The sequence below is a fragment of the Stegodyphus dumicola genome, chromosome 4 (genome assembly GCF_044657685.1).
Source record: "Stegodyphus dumicola isolate Sdum_Otavi_A_Nest chromosome 4, ASM4465768v1".
Taxonomy (NCBI): domain Eukaryota; kingdom Metazoa; phylum Arthropoda; class Arachnida; order Araneae; family Eresidae; genus Stegodyphus; species Stegodyphus dumicola.
The window spans coordinates 110,234,146-110,249,950 of NC_140771.1; the positions used below are offsets into that span (position 1 = coordinate 110,234,146).

At 31.4% G+C, this 15,805-nt stretch overlaps 1 protein-coding gene across 2 annotated transcripts in view; it reads left to right on the top strand.

Annotated features, from left to right (window-relative positions):
* Nucleotides 1–15,805, top strand: part of LOC118188817 (DIS3-like exonuclease 1) — a 218,659-nt gene that overhangs the window by 175,352 nt on the left and 27,502 nt on the right. The window contains exons 16-18 of one of the 2 annotated variants that reach the window (XM_085815331.1): nucleotides 3,999–4,094; nucleotides 13,637–13,789; nucleotides 13,868–14,017. In XM_085815331.1, the coding sequence (XP_085671457.1) occupies nucleotides 3,999–4,094; nucleotides 13,637–13,789; nucleotides 13,868–14,017 (399 nt within the window). The remainder of the gene's footprint in view (nucleotides 1–3,998; nucleotides 4,095–13,636; nucleotides 13,790–13,867; nucleotides 14,018–15,805) is intronic. The other variant, XM_085815332.1, reaches the window with a different exon arrangement.

Genomic DNA, 15,805 nt, shown 5'->3' on the forward strand with positions numbered 1-15,805 from the left:
AAGAATACCCTCATATGGTTAATGAACCATTTACTAATGCAGATGAGAGTGATGATTATTTTTCTAAAGGGTTAGAAAGTGATGAGTTAGAAAGTGATACTTCTCCGTACGAGATTTACCATACTTAGTCTTCATTTTAAATTTGTTACTTCTTACTGTAAATAGTCTTTATTGTGTTGTTTTATTAATTTTAAACTTTATGATGGATTTTATCAATTAAAACTTTGGAATAATTTGAATAGCGCTTCCGAAAATTATCTTACAAGATAAGGAAATTTGTGAGTATATTTTCATGTAAAATAAAGAAAAAAAACTTATTAAGTGCTAATTTTAACATATATAAGACCTCAAGTAATAATCTAAAATGATGCCAAAAATTACGATGCTAGAAGTGAAACTATTCTTTCTGATTTTTTTCTTAGCGATGCAAAACCTCCGTCCTGTTCGGCGACTGCCTTCGATTTCCTTCCCGCACGAGCGTCTTAAACAAAGGTGCGCCGTCGCAAAAAGATTAAAGGATATTGGAAAAAACTATATATTCAACTATTAGAGTACATTTTATTTACATAGATATGTATATGCGTGCATTTAATAAAAATCAATAAAACAAAAACATCCACAAGAACATAATGAAATTTAATACAAAATTTTCAAGTTTTTTGAAAAACAAAACATTTATTGAGTTTATGGAAAATGGTCTGATCTTTTTATTTGCATTGTCTTTCTTAGCATTAAATTGTCAATCAATTGTTTGATGTCATCCATTTTGTTATTCATTTCATCATTGGAATGTACATCTAAATAACTGCACATTCTTTACACGATGTTACTCATTTCGCATGACGTGGTATCTGGAACTGCATTATTCATTTCATTTTCATCATCGGAATCTGCATCAATGATATTTTTTTAGCTTCGAACAAACTCCGAAATGTCTTTGTCTGCCATATTTAGAGCTGTGCACACGTTACCATCAACTACTGCAATGAATTCTTCTGATGATACAGTAGGACAGTCCAATAATACAGAAACTTTCTCAACATTTCATTAAGTGTTGGCTGAGCTGCAATATCCTCCTTCTCCATTTCTTTTGGCACCAAAGAATCTGATACTTTTGATGAGAATCCTGCATGACAAAAATAACTTTCAGTCACCCTTGGAGTCACTAAATTTCATGCAGAGTACGACATATGAAGAGTATCTAATAAATTGATTGAGAAATCTTAAATTGCGAGTAAATATTTTCAAAGGAATTGCTTCCAGTAGAGAAGTTTCATGTTTTGTATAATTCCTTGATCACAAGGCTGCAAGGCATGTATTCGGAGGCAAACAGATAAACTTTATAATTTCGATTACAACGTTGAGGTGAGCAGAACAGTTATCAATTATGATTGCAACCTTACCCTTTTCTCGTAAAACTCCCTCTTCTAACTTTAGGATCCAATCGGTGAACATCGTAGCTATCATCCATGCCTTTTTGTTTGCTGTATATTCGACCAGTAATGTTCTTACATTCTTAAAACACCACGGTCTCAAACTTTTGCCAATAACAGGCATAGTTTAGAACCATCCAAAATGCATCCTGTCAATACCGTAATCCATTGTTTATACAGTTTCTCCCCTGAACACAATTGTCCCTTAAACGATAAAGTTTTATTGGGTAAACAGCAATAAAATAATCCAGTTTTATCCGTGTTGAAGACATCTTTTGCTTCATATTCTTCAAGTATTGAAGGCTGAAAGAAACCAATTTGTTGTCATGGTTGGTAAAACTTGATTAGCTTCACTTTAAACATTTTTAGTACTATGCCATTTCTTTTCTTGAAACGTTCAAACAATCCTGGATTTGCAGAAAATGTAATACCGTAGAAGTCCAGAAATCTGCAAAGCTTAGGGCCTGAGGTTGTGTGGATTTTAGAATTTTGCAGATTTCAGTACAGAAAAGGTAAATCATAATATTCAGTGCAAAAAATCATATAAAAGTGCAAAATAAATAAGGCGTATTAGATACATTTAATTAAATTATTGTATATATTATTGCAATAACTTATTATATGCATTAAATTATTATTACATATATAAATTGATTATATTATTTACAGCACCGAGGTTTGCCGAGCATATATACACAGCATCGAGGTTTGCCGATTTCACCTCATGCAAAGATTTCCGAATCACTGTTGCTGTAAAATTTCAACAGCTTTTCTTTATTTTTCCGTATATCATACACAATTGTATCGCAATTCCATATGATTCTGCTATAAATCGAGAAGTAGCACCTGTCTCCATCTTTTGCAGAATTTGCACTTTTTGCATTACTGTCAATGCAACGTGTTTATGTATTTCAACATTTAAAAAAAAAAAAAAAAAAAAAAAAAAAGTCAGCACTAAATAATCTCGTGAAATAACAAAGCTAAAAAAATACAACAACGTGAATCGTAAACTTGAAAGAAGAGTTGAGTGAATCGTCTGCTTTCTTACCTCGATGCATATTAGAGGGGAAAAAACTTTTATCATGATGTCAATAATTTAGTATTTCCGTTATGACTCATTATTATTCGGTAATTATGACGTCATTATTCAGTAAGTATTTTTTCTTTGATATTTTGTACTTAATGCAGTTTCCAGAACCTATAAACTGAATGTTTATATTTTGAGAGGCAACGCGGATTTTCGGTATTTGACTGTACCAATTTGTTTAGCAAGTCATTGCTTCTTTCTAGCCCTAAACGTCCTGAAATGGGAGCACTCCAAGAGCTCTCTTGTTTGAACCAAGCAAGTAAAGCTGTCTAAATCCTCATGCTTGGCCATTCTCATCCGTTTTACCTTTGGCTCAAACTTACTCCCTTCAAACATTTCCTTAATTTGCTCTTTTTTAATTGTTTTTGATCGAAGCTCCATTTTCATTTTAAGCGAAATAGCAGTTTGCTCCCCTTCCAGCTCTTTGCTGTTGTGCTTCAAAAAAAAAATGCTAAAATAGGAAAAAAAAGTGAAACAAACTCACTTATTTTTACTCACATTGAGATGTACTCATCACCGAATTCCAAAGCCGATGAGAGATGATGAGATGTTTTTGTGCTGTGTTTGTATTGGTGGAGGGTGAAAGTAGCTCAGTTAAACAAAATTGGCTCCTATCACAAGCTATTCCTAGGGTATTTTAAAGCCAAGCTAGCCTCCTTTCTACAAACATGTGTAACTACCTCTCTTTCATTTCACACCCTTCTCAAATCTCACTTGTGTGGCTGGTGTTTTCTGTATTTTGTTCATTTCTAGAAGGGAAATCTTTTTCTGATAAGCAATTTTCATTTCGTGTTAAGAGAAAAAAATGCGTGAAAATACACAGTAGTTTATTGGGACTGCTGTATTATTTCATGTTAATTCATTCATGTGTTTCATGTTCATATTTCGTCTTAAGTGTTTTCATGTTAAACGTAATTTCACTGTATATGATTTAAATGGTAAACAGTATTTGGCCCTAAAGTAATCTCTTATAGCTCTTATGTCATTCATTTATTAAAAATCTCTGTTTATTTCATTTTCTTCTTTTTAAGTCAATTTCTTTTTTATAAGTTTATTACTTTGCTTAATATTTAGGAGTCATACTAGGCAAATCAGGTGAATCTAAAGATACCTACCTATCTTTTATATAATTTGTATCCTTCAGTTACCTTCTCCTTTCTCCTTGCCGCCCCCCCCCTTTTTTTGCATGTGACAAAGCATATATGTATAACATAAAAATTAACATTTTGATTTAAGATCTTCATAAAAAAACTGAAGTATAAATTATTAAATTTATTTCAAATATTTAAGTTTCTCTATGCTTTTTGAACGTAAAAATATAAATGAATTTTTTTTTTTATAATGTCCCTTTTAAGATCTATTTCTTTGATATGAAAATTTCTTTTCTGCTGTATATAATTGTGTAATTTAATTTTTCTGTTATAGTGATGATATATTTTTCCTGATAATAAATTCATAATGTAATTAATATATTTTAGGAACTTGCAATACACAAAACAGTAGCAGAATGCATGATTTTTGCTAATCACTGGGTAGCCAAAAAAATTAGTGAAGCTTTTCCTCATCACGCTGTGGTAAGAATGTTGTGGCTTATGCAGAACTCAAATTAGTGACTGTTCATCTCTGGCCTCTGTGCTGTTATCTTTTCTAGAATTCTTGAGTTTTTTTTTTTTTTTTTTTTTTTTTTTTTTTAAGTTTATTATTAGATAATTCCCCGTAATATACAAAAATTCGCTTAGTTTTGAAATAAAGTCAATAGTTTTGTTTATATAAAGAAAATATTAAACCTGTAATTACGTATAAATAATAAAATTAATATGCAAATAATTACATTTTCTGTCCTTCATTATTTTAGAATTTAACGTTCTTGTTTGATCGCTTTAAATTCATAGAACAGCATATAAATATATGGGATTTCAGTTCTTTTTGCTATTATATTGTACAGTGCAGAATGTTTAGTCCTTTTTCATTCTTTTAAAAGTCATACAAAATATTTGAGTACTAATATGTACATGATAAGTTAGCTTTCTTTGATTTTTTTAAGAAAAATTTTTAAAAAAGAAAGAAAAGAGGGGGAATCTAAAAAAATTTCATGTTTAGATCCCTTCTCACCCCATCTGAGAGTAAAATTTAAGATTATTATCTATAGTGAAAGTTTTCATTATTCTCTTTAATCAACAAAAGCAGAAAAGAAGGCTGTAAAATATCAAATAAAGTAGTATAGTCTTTTTCGAAAGTAACCTTTGATCATTTTCTGTTTAAAAAAACAATTATTTAGTGTATTTATTAGCCAGTGAATATGGATCAACATTTATTTAATGATTTTGTTTTATGGTATAAATAACGTTATTTTTAAATGATTTTTTTGTATAATTGTAGTACATTTTCTGGAAAATAACTTCAGAACATGTTTAATTTAATGTAAACCAATATTTTAGTTATATTTATTAATATAAATTTATGTAAATAGTTATTTAGTTAATATTTATTAATATGAATTTATGTAAATAATTATTTAGTTAATATTTATTAATATAAATTTATGTTAACAGTTATTTAGTTAATATAAGGTCTACTGGAAAGTTCTGTCCTTTTCTATGACAACAATTTTGGATGCATAAGCACTTGTTTATTTGGTGCATGTACGGCTCTCTATTTTTATCGCTTAACGTATACATACTGACGTAGCAATTTAACTAAAGCAAAGCTGATTCACATTAGTCTTAAGTGTGAAGCGATAGTGTAGCCATGGCTACTGATAAAGATCATTTACGCCACTGTATTTTATACGAATTTCAACAAGGAAAAAATGCTACAGAAGCATGTAGAAATTTATTAAAAGTGTTTGGTGAAGGTACAGTGTCTGATAGAACATGCAGAAGATGGTTCGAAAAATTTGAAACAGGTGATTTCAACCTTTCTGACAAGTCACGTTCTGGGAGACCATCTTTGATCGACAGCAATATTGTTAAAAGCATGTTAGAGCAAAATCCTTTTCTGACAACACGGAGAATGCAGAAAGGCTTAATTGCCATTACTATTAATGACTTCTTGCCAGCGTGAGGGCAATTTGCATATTCCATTTCTGAAAAATGTTTCATCTTTTGATGCGAAAAATTGAATACGTGCTAGTTTGATATCATTTTCATTTTTGAATTTTTTGCCCTTCAAAAAATTTTTTTGCCCTTCAAAAGACAGCTCAGCAAACCATTTCGGACCATATTTGGAAGATAGGATTGGTGTCGAATTATTCAAGATGGGTGCCACACGAATTAAGTCAGAAGAATTTGGATGATCGAGTCGTCATATGCATATCTCTGCTTGCTCAGAACAAAATCGAGCCCTTCTTGAACCGTATGATAACTGGGGATGAAAAGTGGATTACCTACGAATACATCGTAAGGAAAAGGGCATATTGTGAACCCGGAAAACCTAGCCCTTCCACCTCTAAACCAAATTTGACTCTGAATAAGAGAATGTTGTGTATATATGATGGGACATTCGAGGTCCAATACACTATGAGCTTTTAAAACTGAAGAAAAAGCTAATTTCGGAGAAGTATTGTCAGCAACTGGATAATTTAAAGCCAGCAGTCCATAAAAAGAGACTGGCGATGTTCAACAGGAAGGACATCATACTACATCATGATAATGCCAAGCCACCTGCAGCTTTGTGGACTCGTCAAAAAATTGCAGAACTAGGCTGGGAAATTTTGTCACATCCATTGTATTCTCCGGACTTAGCACCCTCCGACTATCGCTTGTGTTTGTTGTTAAAAAATTTTTTGAAGGGCAAAAAATTCAAAAATGAAAATGATATCAAACTAGCACGTATTCAATTTTTCGCATCAAAAGATGAAACATTTTTCAGAAATGGAATATGCAAATTGCCCTCACGCTGGCAAGAAGTCATTAATAGTAATGGCAATTATATTATTTAGTAAAGTTTATTGATGGTAAGAAAAATTTGTGTTTTATTTTATTAAAAAAAAAACAGACAGAACTTTCCGGTAGATCTTATATTTCATTATTAGTAAATGAATTGACTTATTCTATTTCCCGTCGGTAGCTATATATCACAATAAAATAACACCACACAGATTACAGAAAATAACATACTCAAACTTTCAATACATTTATTTTCCATAGCGACTCTCTGGCGCTAGGTTTCACTTTACAGCGTAACGTATGAATCGCAACTTCGAATGTACCACAAAAATCAAGTTTCTCACAGAATATATTTCAGCGCCAATTCTGGTGCACATACACTATTAGCCAAGATTCTCCTCTGTCGCCAAATATTTCTCAGCTAATACAAAATACTCCCGACGTTGAAATTAACAATTTCAAAACTATTATTACAATAAATGTAAATATAAATTACTGCAATAAATTACTTCACAATAACAAATCACAATATTAAAAAATATACATTCAAATCATTACAACAAATACCTGTTTATAATAGAAATAAACCATCATTCTACAGGAAGTATACATATATCTCGAACATTTCGTTTTAGCAAATGTTGATTAAGCAATCTTACAGTTACTACTCTTATTTTGTTATCCCTACCATGAAAAACCTCAGCTATTCTCCCCACTAATCATTTAGTTAAAGGCAAATTTTCATCTTTTATTAATACAAGATTTCCCAACTGAACGTCATCCTTTAAAAATTTCCACTTGTGACATTCTTGTAAATTATTAAGATAATCACGTTTCCATAATTTCCAAATTTTTTGTGTATACTTAGTTATTCTTTGCCATTTAGAAAGTCTGTTTTCATGTATGTTGGATAAATCTTGCTCAGCAAGAGTTGTGATACTAGGTCTACCAACCAAAAAGTGACCTGGGGTCAAAGTTTCAGAGTTATTGTAATCAGCTGAAATTGGTAGTTTAATACTCCTTCAATTTCAGTTAAAACAGTTAAAAATTCTTCTGAAGTTAAACACTGATTACTAATAACTCTCTTCAAATGACTCTTAAATGATTTAACCCTGGCCTCTGAAATTTGGCGACTTTGGAGGAATAAATTTCCACTCTGTACCTTCAGTGGTATACAAACTCGCTAAATTCTCATCTGGACACTCAATCAATTTTTTTTTTTTTTTTTTTTTTTTTTTTTTTTTAAGTTTTACAATAGTATTTTTGAGGTTTACACACTTACCTCTTTTCAACTTATTTATTTCTTCTTGAAACTCACTTTTTTGGGCCTCTAATAAAATATACACCTCAGCATCCTTTGTCTCTTCTAAAGTAAGTACTCCATACCTCCTTACCTGGGGGTTCTTAAGATTATGGATAAACCTGAAAATGAAACTTACAATATGAATAAGTTTAGTATAATTAGAAGACAAATTAAGAATATCATTAAAGAGGTTTGGTTCATTACATGCAATTAAAACTAAGTTAGAATCATTATGCAGTTCATTGTCCCTTTTAAGTTCATTTGGACACACCTCTTCAGCAACCTCAAGTGGTAAATCCTGATGAGGAATCTCTGAGCATGTTAGAAAGTCATAGCTTGACCACCATTTGGAACAGTTCACAAGAAAGTCAGTTTGAACACCACGCGTCATAACATCTGCTGGGTTCACTTTTGTTGAACAATATTAGAACCACTTTGTCGCCTGTGTTAACTTCCTAATCTCGTTAATTCTATTGGTGATGAAAGATTTCCATTTGGTACTGGTACCTTTAATCCAGCATAGCACTATTTTGGCATCAGTCCAATAAAATATTCTCGAGGATTTCTTTTGATCAAGCAATTTTTTCACACCAAAACCTAAACGCGCTGCTAGTAATGCATCAAGTAATTCAAGACGAGGTAACGTAATTCTTTTCACAGATGCAGCACGACATTTTGATGCAACGAATTTCACAGGAACTTCTTCTTGCTTACGCAGTTTTACGTAGACAGTAGTACCATACGCCCTCTGACTGGCATCTGAAAAGCAATAGATCTGTATGGAATCAGCTTCGAGTTTCAAAATGAATCTTGGAACTGCAATTTTACTTAGATGATGACACTCACAGCACCACTTTGCCCACTCTTGACAGATATCTGTAGGTAGTTCACCATCCCATGTCAATTTTCGAACCCAATTTCGAACCTAATTAAGTTCTTGTAGCAAGAATTTAAGTCTAACAGTAAATGGAGTTATTAACCTAAAAGGATCAAAAATCTTCCCTGCAGTTTTCAAGATGAATCGTTTCGTATTACGCTTATTCTTAAGAAATTCCGTCAAACTGTCTGTGTCTATACTTAGACTGTCTTCATTAGTATCCCAAAACGTTCCCAAGATCTTAAGTGCCTCGTTTGAGTCATTCATTTTATGTGGATGGATCTCAAACTCTTCTTCTTCCCATTTTCTCATCAGCTCAGGATCATTGGATACCCATTTATGCAAGTTCATATTTGCTTCACTCATAATTTGTTTAGCTTTACACAATAAGCTTAGAGCCTCGTCTATACTGACCTGTCCAGTAATAAAATTGTCAACATAAACACATGAATTCAATATTTCAAATACATCTGGCTGCTCATCTCAACATTTTCTAATGTGTTCTTTAATTGTTGCAGCCAACAAAAACGGACTTGACTTAATCCCAAAATTTACGCGCTTGAATCTATATGTCGTTAGTTGTAGATCATTTAATTGTGTGTTTTCCACAAACAGGAATCGCACTGCGTCTTGATCCTTTTCTGCCAAAGCAATCTGCAAAAAGGCTTTTTCCACATCCGCTGAAATTGAAACTTTATTTAATCGGAATTTAATTAGCAGATGAAACATGATAGGATTCAAATTTGTCCCTGTCTAGACAATCGTTCAGTGATAACTACCCGAACTCATGTGAGTTACCATCAAAAACTATTCTAGTCTTCGTTGAAGCACTGGTTTTTCTAAATACCGGTTGGTGTGGTAGGTAAAAGACTGGTTTACGGATAGGTATATTTCCATCTGACACTTTCTCAATAATACCTTGCTTGAGATAATCATCTAATATTTCACTATATGTAGAAAACAGTGTTTTGTCATAATTCATTCGCTTTGCAAGAGTTTTTAATCTATTTTCCGCTACTCGGTAATTATCAGCTAATTCACTCCAGTCTCTTTTCCAAGGTAAAGTAACCTCGTAGTGACAAGCTTTAAAACAAACTGTGTTATTAAATATTTCCAGTGCTTTGTCTTCCTGATGACAATAAGGATCATCTTTAATTCGTAATGATTCTAGTTCGAAAAACATTTTCAATTCACTCTCTGAATTATCATTTATTAACCCACAATATGATAAATTAATTTTCCTTGAATTATTTATTTTTCCACTAACTATATATTCAAACACACTATTTTGTAATATCAAGCCTGTGTGAGGAACATAGATTTTACCAGCTCGTAACATATCATAAAAAACTTCTGCACCGAGCAACAGGTTTACTTTCTCTTGTTTATAAAATTCCTGATCCGCTTAATTCACCTTTTCAAGAATCATAAGGTTACTAACATCAATAAACTAACATCGATAAAAAGCGGGAGTTAAACCTGCTATTTTTGGAATTACCAAAACCTGTAGTTTCCTTTTATACGTTTGTTCCTGATTGCAGATAAGGGCAACTACTTTTCTTTTTATTGTAGTTGAAATATTTGATATACTGCAAACCAAAATATTTGTCCTTTCCCTTTTTAAATTAAGTATATCTGCTAATTCAGTGGTACAAAAACAAGAAACACTTCCACTATCGTATAACGCTTTCACCTTAATTAAAGTTTCATCATTAGTCTCATTGAATACAAAAGCAGTAGATAAAATCACGTTTTTCCCACTGTTAGTACCCGTAGCGGCTGTAAAGGTTTTGTTTTGAGTTTTAGCTTGAAATGTAGGATCAAAACGCATTGCTGTTTTGATCACCCAACTCCTGATCTGAAGAGTCTGCCCTTTCTACTGTGGTACCTACGGAATTGTGTTTGTTTTGATAACATAAAAGAAAGCTATGTTTTTTCTTGAACTTCTCACAAGTAATTAGAACGGCAGTTTTTCACACTGTACAAATTAAAACAACAAAAACATAAATTCTGCTTTTTCACAAATTCTACCCTTTCTTTTACACTTAATTTCTGAAATTTAGGACAGTTAAAAAGCTTATGATTGCTCAAATTACATAACCTACACAAATGCTGTATATGTTTTTCATTTGCATTAGAAATGATGGCGGTAACTCTATGTGTAACTTTTTTTGTATTAGTCACACTATTTGAAGCATTGAGAGTTCTTGCATGATCTTTAAGAAATTCTATAAGATCTGTTAAATTAGGCAAATTTTCTTTCTCTAATTTTCTTTTCCACCATATTTTAGTGTTAGGATCTAATTTTTGCCCTAAAATATATGCAAATACATTGGAAGAAAATCCTTTAAAACTCTGATTTAAAACTTCTAATGATCTCATGCATTCATTTGTAATGTCAATTAAGTTTAATATTGCTGATGCAGACTCATTTTGCATAGGATGCATATTCATAAATTGTTTCAGATGAGCATACACTTGTTTGCGGTGATTAGAGAATCTTTCTTCTAGCAATGAAAAGGCTAATTTATAATTAGAGTCAGCTATGGATATTGACTGCACAATACGATAAGCATCTCCTCTTAGGGCAGATTTTAAATACTGTAATTTGATTGCATCTGTTAAATTTGGCTAATTAAAATTGGTTTTTAAATCAACACTGGCTAAAAAGATATCTTTAAATGAAAGCCACTCATGTAAGTTACCCAAAAACTTTGGCAAAGTAATTTTGGGTAATTTAACATTGTTCTCAGTATTTGTGCAAAATGAAGGTTCCGATTTAATTTCTTTGGAAAGTTTAGCTAATTTACGACTTAGTTTGACTTCTACATCTAAGAGAATATCGTCAATCTTTTTTTTCTCTTTTACATAAGCATCAATGCTTTCTTCCATACATAGCCCGAACAAAGATTCGAAATTGGAATTTATCTCTGTCTCAAGCACTTTAAACTTATTCTTCAGTACTTCCAAGTCACTTCCTTGGACGTTTTTGTCCACAACTTTTTGTTTTAACTTTGTTAACTGTGTTTTCAATGTACATTTTTTCACTAATATTGCCTTTAGTGACATTTTAATTATCAAAAGTCAATAAACAAATAAAGAGCTTCAAAAAAAGGGGAGGGTATTTACCCTTTTGTTTCTACAGAACTTCAATCTGGAAGTATCCTATGTAATTCTTCGTTTCACAAAACCGAAAGTAATATCATAGTCTCATAAACTTCAGTAGCTGTTCCGGCTCTGACCGGCCAAAAACTTGAATTGACTTATTCTATTTCCCGTCGATAGCTATATATCACAATAAAATAACACCACACAGATTACAGAAAATAACACACTCAAACTTTCAATACATTTATTTTCCATAGCGACTGTCTGGCGCTAGGTTTCGCCTTACAGCGTAACATATGAAGCGCAACTTCGAATGTACCACAAAAGTCAAGTTTCTCACAGAATATATTTCAGCGCCAATTCTGGTGGCGCATGCGCTACTACCCAAGATTCTTCCTTGTCGCCAAATATTTCTCAGCTAATACAAAATAGTAAACTGCATAAAAGTTGCAGTGAAATGGAAATATTTACAAACTGGCTGTCTTCTTTAACAGGTGGAATTCAAATGAATGACTTCATTTTCTTCTAGGATACATGGTAGGGAATAAATATCGGATATAAGCTCCCAGTAAGCCTATTTCCATCACAACAAAACAGATGTATTAGCTACATATACCATCTTCATGAAGTTATAGGAAATACAGTACAAAGTCCGTAATCCGGACTCGTTGGGACTTCGGCGATTTCGGATTAGGGGTTTTTCCGGATTATAGATCATCAATTTAAATCTGGTAAAATGGCATGCAGAAATTGTACAATTAAAAATATGAAACCGTAATTTATGAAATAAAGAGCAATTATTATCTAAAGGGTATCAAAATTTACAAAAAAAAAAAAACTTAATATTTATTTGTTTACTTTAGTAAACATTTCTATCAATGTAAGTTGTTTGCTAATACTTTCTCTTTAATTCTATAAACAGACATAATTTCTTGTTCAGTTACAAAGTTCCACTGTAATTGCTGTGTTCAGAATACCGACTAACTTGTCAATCGAAATTTTTTCATTTTCAATAATGTTCTCTGTTACTTTCTTCACTATCGTAAGCGCGCATTTGTAAACGCTTTACTGGCTTTACACGCATGCGTAGCGGACGCACACATCAAACATGCATGTGTAAGCTTGTGGCTTTGAGGTCCGGATTATAGATCATTCCGGATAATGGACGTCCGGATTAGAGACTTTGTACTGTATTATGCAATGTATCTTTAGCCATCTAAGATGTTCAGATGATATAAATGGAATATCTGAACTCTCTAATTAATTCATGACCGAAAACAAGACAACATTAATCAAATATGTAACAAAACATCCTCTTTATACTAAAGAAATGGACAAAGCTGAATTTTTAATAAACCTTAGCATAAAAGTGGTTTTAAAATCAGAGAAGCTGTTGAAATCATCTCAAGATCATGTTGTAATAGAGAACTATTTTTCAGTTTCCCATATATTTGGATGTCCATTCTAAAAACTGCTGCAACCTTGCATGAAACCACAAAAAAGTGTAACTGCCCTAAAAGAGCTGAATAGGAGAAAGTCATTTTTTTTCCAGTTAACAAAGTAATTGAGTTTGTGAAAGCTATTCCTCACTGTAATTCCTACATATTTTAACATTCTTTTATTCATCATTTTAATGCTATGTGTACTGTTTAACCCACTGAATACCATGACCACCTTTATCCAGTTAAGAGATTTCGTGTCAACTTTATCCAGTTATGAGATTTTGTGTCACCTTTATCCGGTCATGTGATTCATTAGATTGTAATTTTAAATATTTTACATTCTTACCTTTGTAATAATGTAAATGTTCTCTTAATGAATGGAAACTTAGATGCTATTTAATTATTAATTAATATTAAGCTATCTCTTAGAAACTGTATAAAATAGTCTTAGTAATTAGTCTTAGTAGTTTTAATATCAGACTTGTCTTTCATTTCATAGTTGCGTCATCATCCTAATCCCAGGGAGGCAGATTTGCTTGAAGTACAGAAGTTAGCTTCATCAAAAGGTTTTGCATTAAATATTCATTCAAACAAAGAACTAGCTGCATCACTTGAAAAAGCTGTAAATGTTAATGATCCTACCTTTAATCAGGTAATTCTGTAATGAAGTTTTTTCTCTTTCTTTACTGTTCTAGTACATTATAATCTTTAACATCTAGTTTAATTTCAGATACTTCGCATTTTAACCACTCAAGCTATGAATCAAGCAGTTTATTTTTGTAGTGGTAATATCAGTAGCTCAGCATTTTATCATTATGGTTTGGGATTAGACAAGTATACACATTTCACATCACCTATTCGAAGATATGCTGATATATTGGTAAATACTGGCATTTTTTATTTTTGTGCAAATTTTCAATTGTAATTTCCTTGAATGTGTATGTCTAAGATGCATGTTTTTCAAAGTTTTAGTTTGGTTAGTTAGTAGTGAATCTGGCAAAGTGCACAAGGGCTGTTGCCTAAAGGGAGGGATGCCATTCTGGAGAATCTTTTAAGCGAAATGGCTCAGCTTGTTTGCCTGAGTCAAACTAAAGTTGATTTATCAGTATTCAGCAATCTTAGCCACTTAGTCACTGGCAGGGTTAATGTTTTAAGAGTAAAACTTGAAAATATTTTTTTCAATAGTTGTAACATAACTTTTTTTAATTAGGTTATGATTAAGATATCTTTTTAATATTGTTTCAAAAATAATAAAAAATGTATTATATTACATTGCTTGTCAAATCACAAAAATTCTAACTTGAATCTTAGTTATGTCTTCATTAACATCCTCTTAATTAATATTTATTTATATTTACTTAAGAGCACATTTTCAAGTTTAATTTAATGTAATCCTAATATGTTTTTATATTTTACACATTTTTAATAAAAAATTTGATTAAAGACTGTTTTAATTTCAGAGTATAAAAGATCAATAAATAAGGCTGATTCAAGAATAAAATCTGAATTTTGAATAATTACTCACTAAAGAGGCCAAAAACATATGAAAAGGGGGAGAACTTTCATAATCATAATGCATATTTTAATAGTCACTGAAAAAAAAAACAGTTATTCAAAAAAAATTCCCACGAACAATAATTAATAGCAGTTAAAATTTTTGAAATTTTTACTGAAATTAATGCTTACTGAAAATTTCACAAACAATGAAAATATCTTTTATAAATTCGACAGATAAGTACTTTAATTCAGCTTTTGACCCACTGCTTGCCATTTAAATCTAGTGATGAGAGAAGAACATCCACAGAGATCTCCATAGTTTAGTGTAAATTTATTCTTGATTGTAATCTAAATTTTTTTTATTATTATCAAAGAAATAAGTAGTGACACTGCCATTGCCAATTAAAATTAATTTTTTAAATACAAGTTGAATTTTTTTAAAGCCTTAATTTCGATGTACTTTAAATTCCTTTTTCCTTGTAATGATATATTAGTAAGTTAGATTAAAATCTTTATGCTAAATCCTCATCAGACTATTATATCTTTGTTATGTACAATATTATCAGAATTAGTGCTCTTGCAAATTACATAAAATCCAGTAGTTTGATTGTTTTTCTTTGAACTCAGTAAACTTGCAAACATGAGAACACCTGAGAAAAGTAAATGCATTAAATCGTAAATCACCAAGTAACTAAAACCAAATTAGTGAAACAGATTTGAATTCTCTGAATTTCTACAAATTTATTTAGCACTGTTTCCATAAGTATTCATCATTAGCAGAGATGAACTTATGTCATCTACAAAAGCGGCACCCATTCAGTAAGTGACACTTAACCAGGTTCATATTAATTACAATGCTACAATACTAAATTTATTAAATGTTTTTAACCCTTAGGTAGATACAATTACTATAATATATACACTACTAAAATTACATCATCTTATTGTTTAAGATAGCATAATTGATTTTAAATGTTAAGTCATATATGTATACATTTCCTTTATTCATAAAAAGAGCAAATCTCAGTAAGGTATTTTCATAATTAAAAAAGTACCAAATACTCATTATTTTCACTTCAGAAAGAAATCTGAAGGAGTGACGTCTGAGCTGTAGGGTGGCTGGAGAAGATATGTGATTACATGTTTGGTCAGACAGTTCATGATAGCAAAG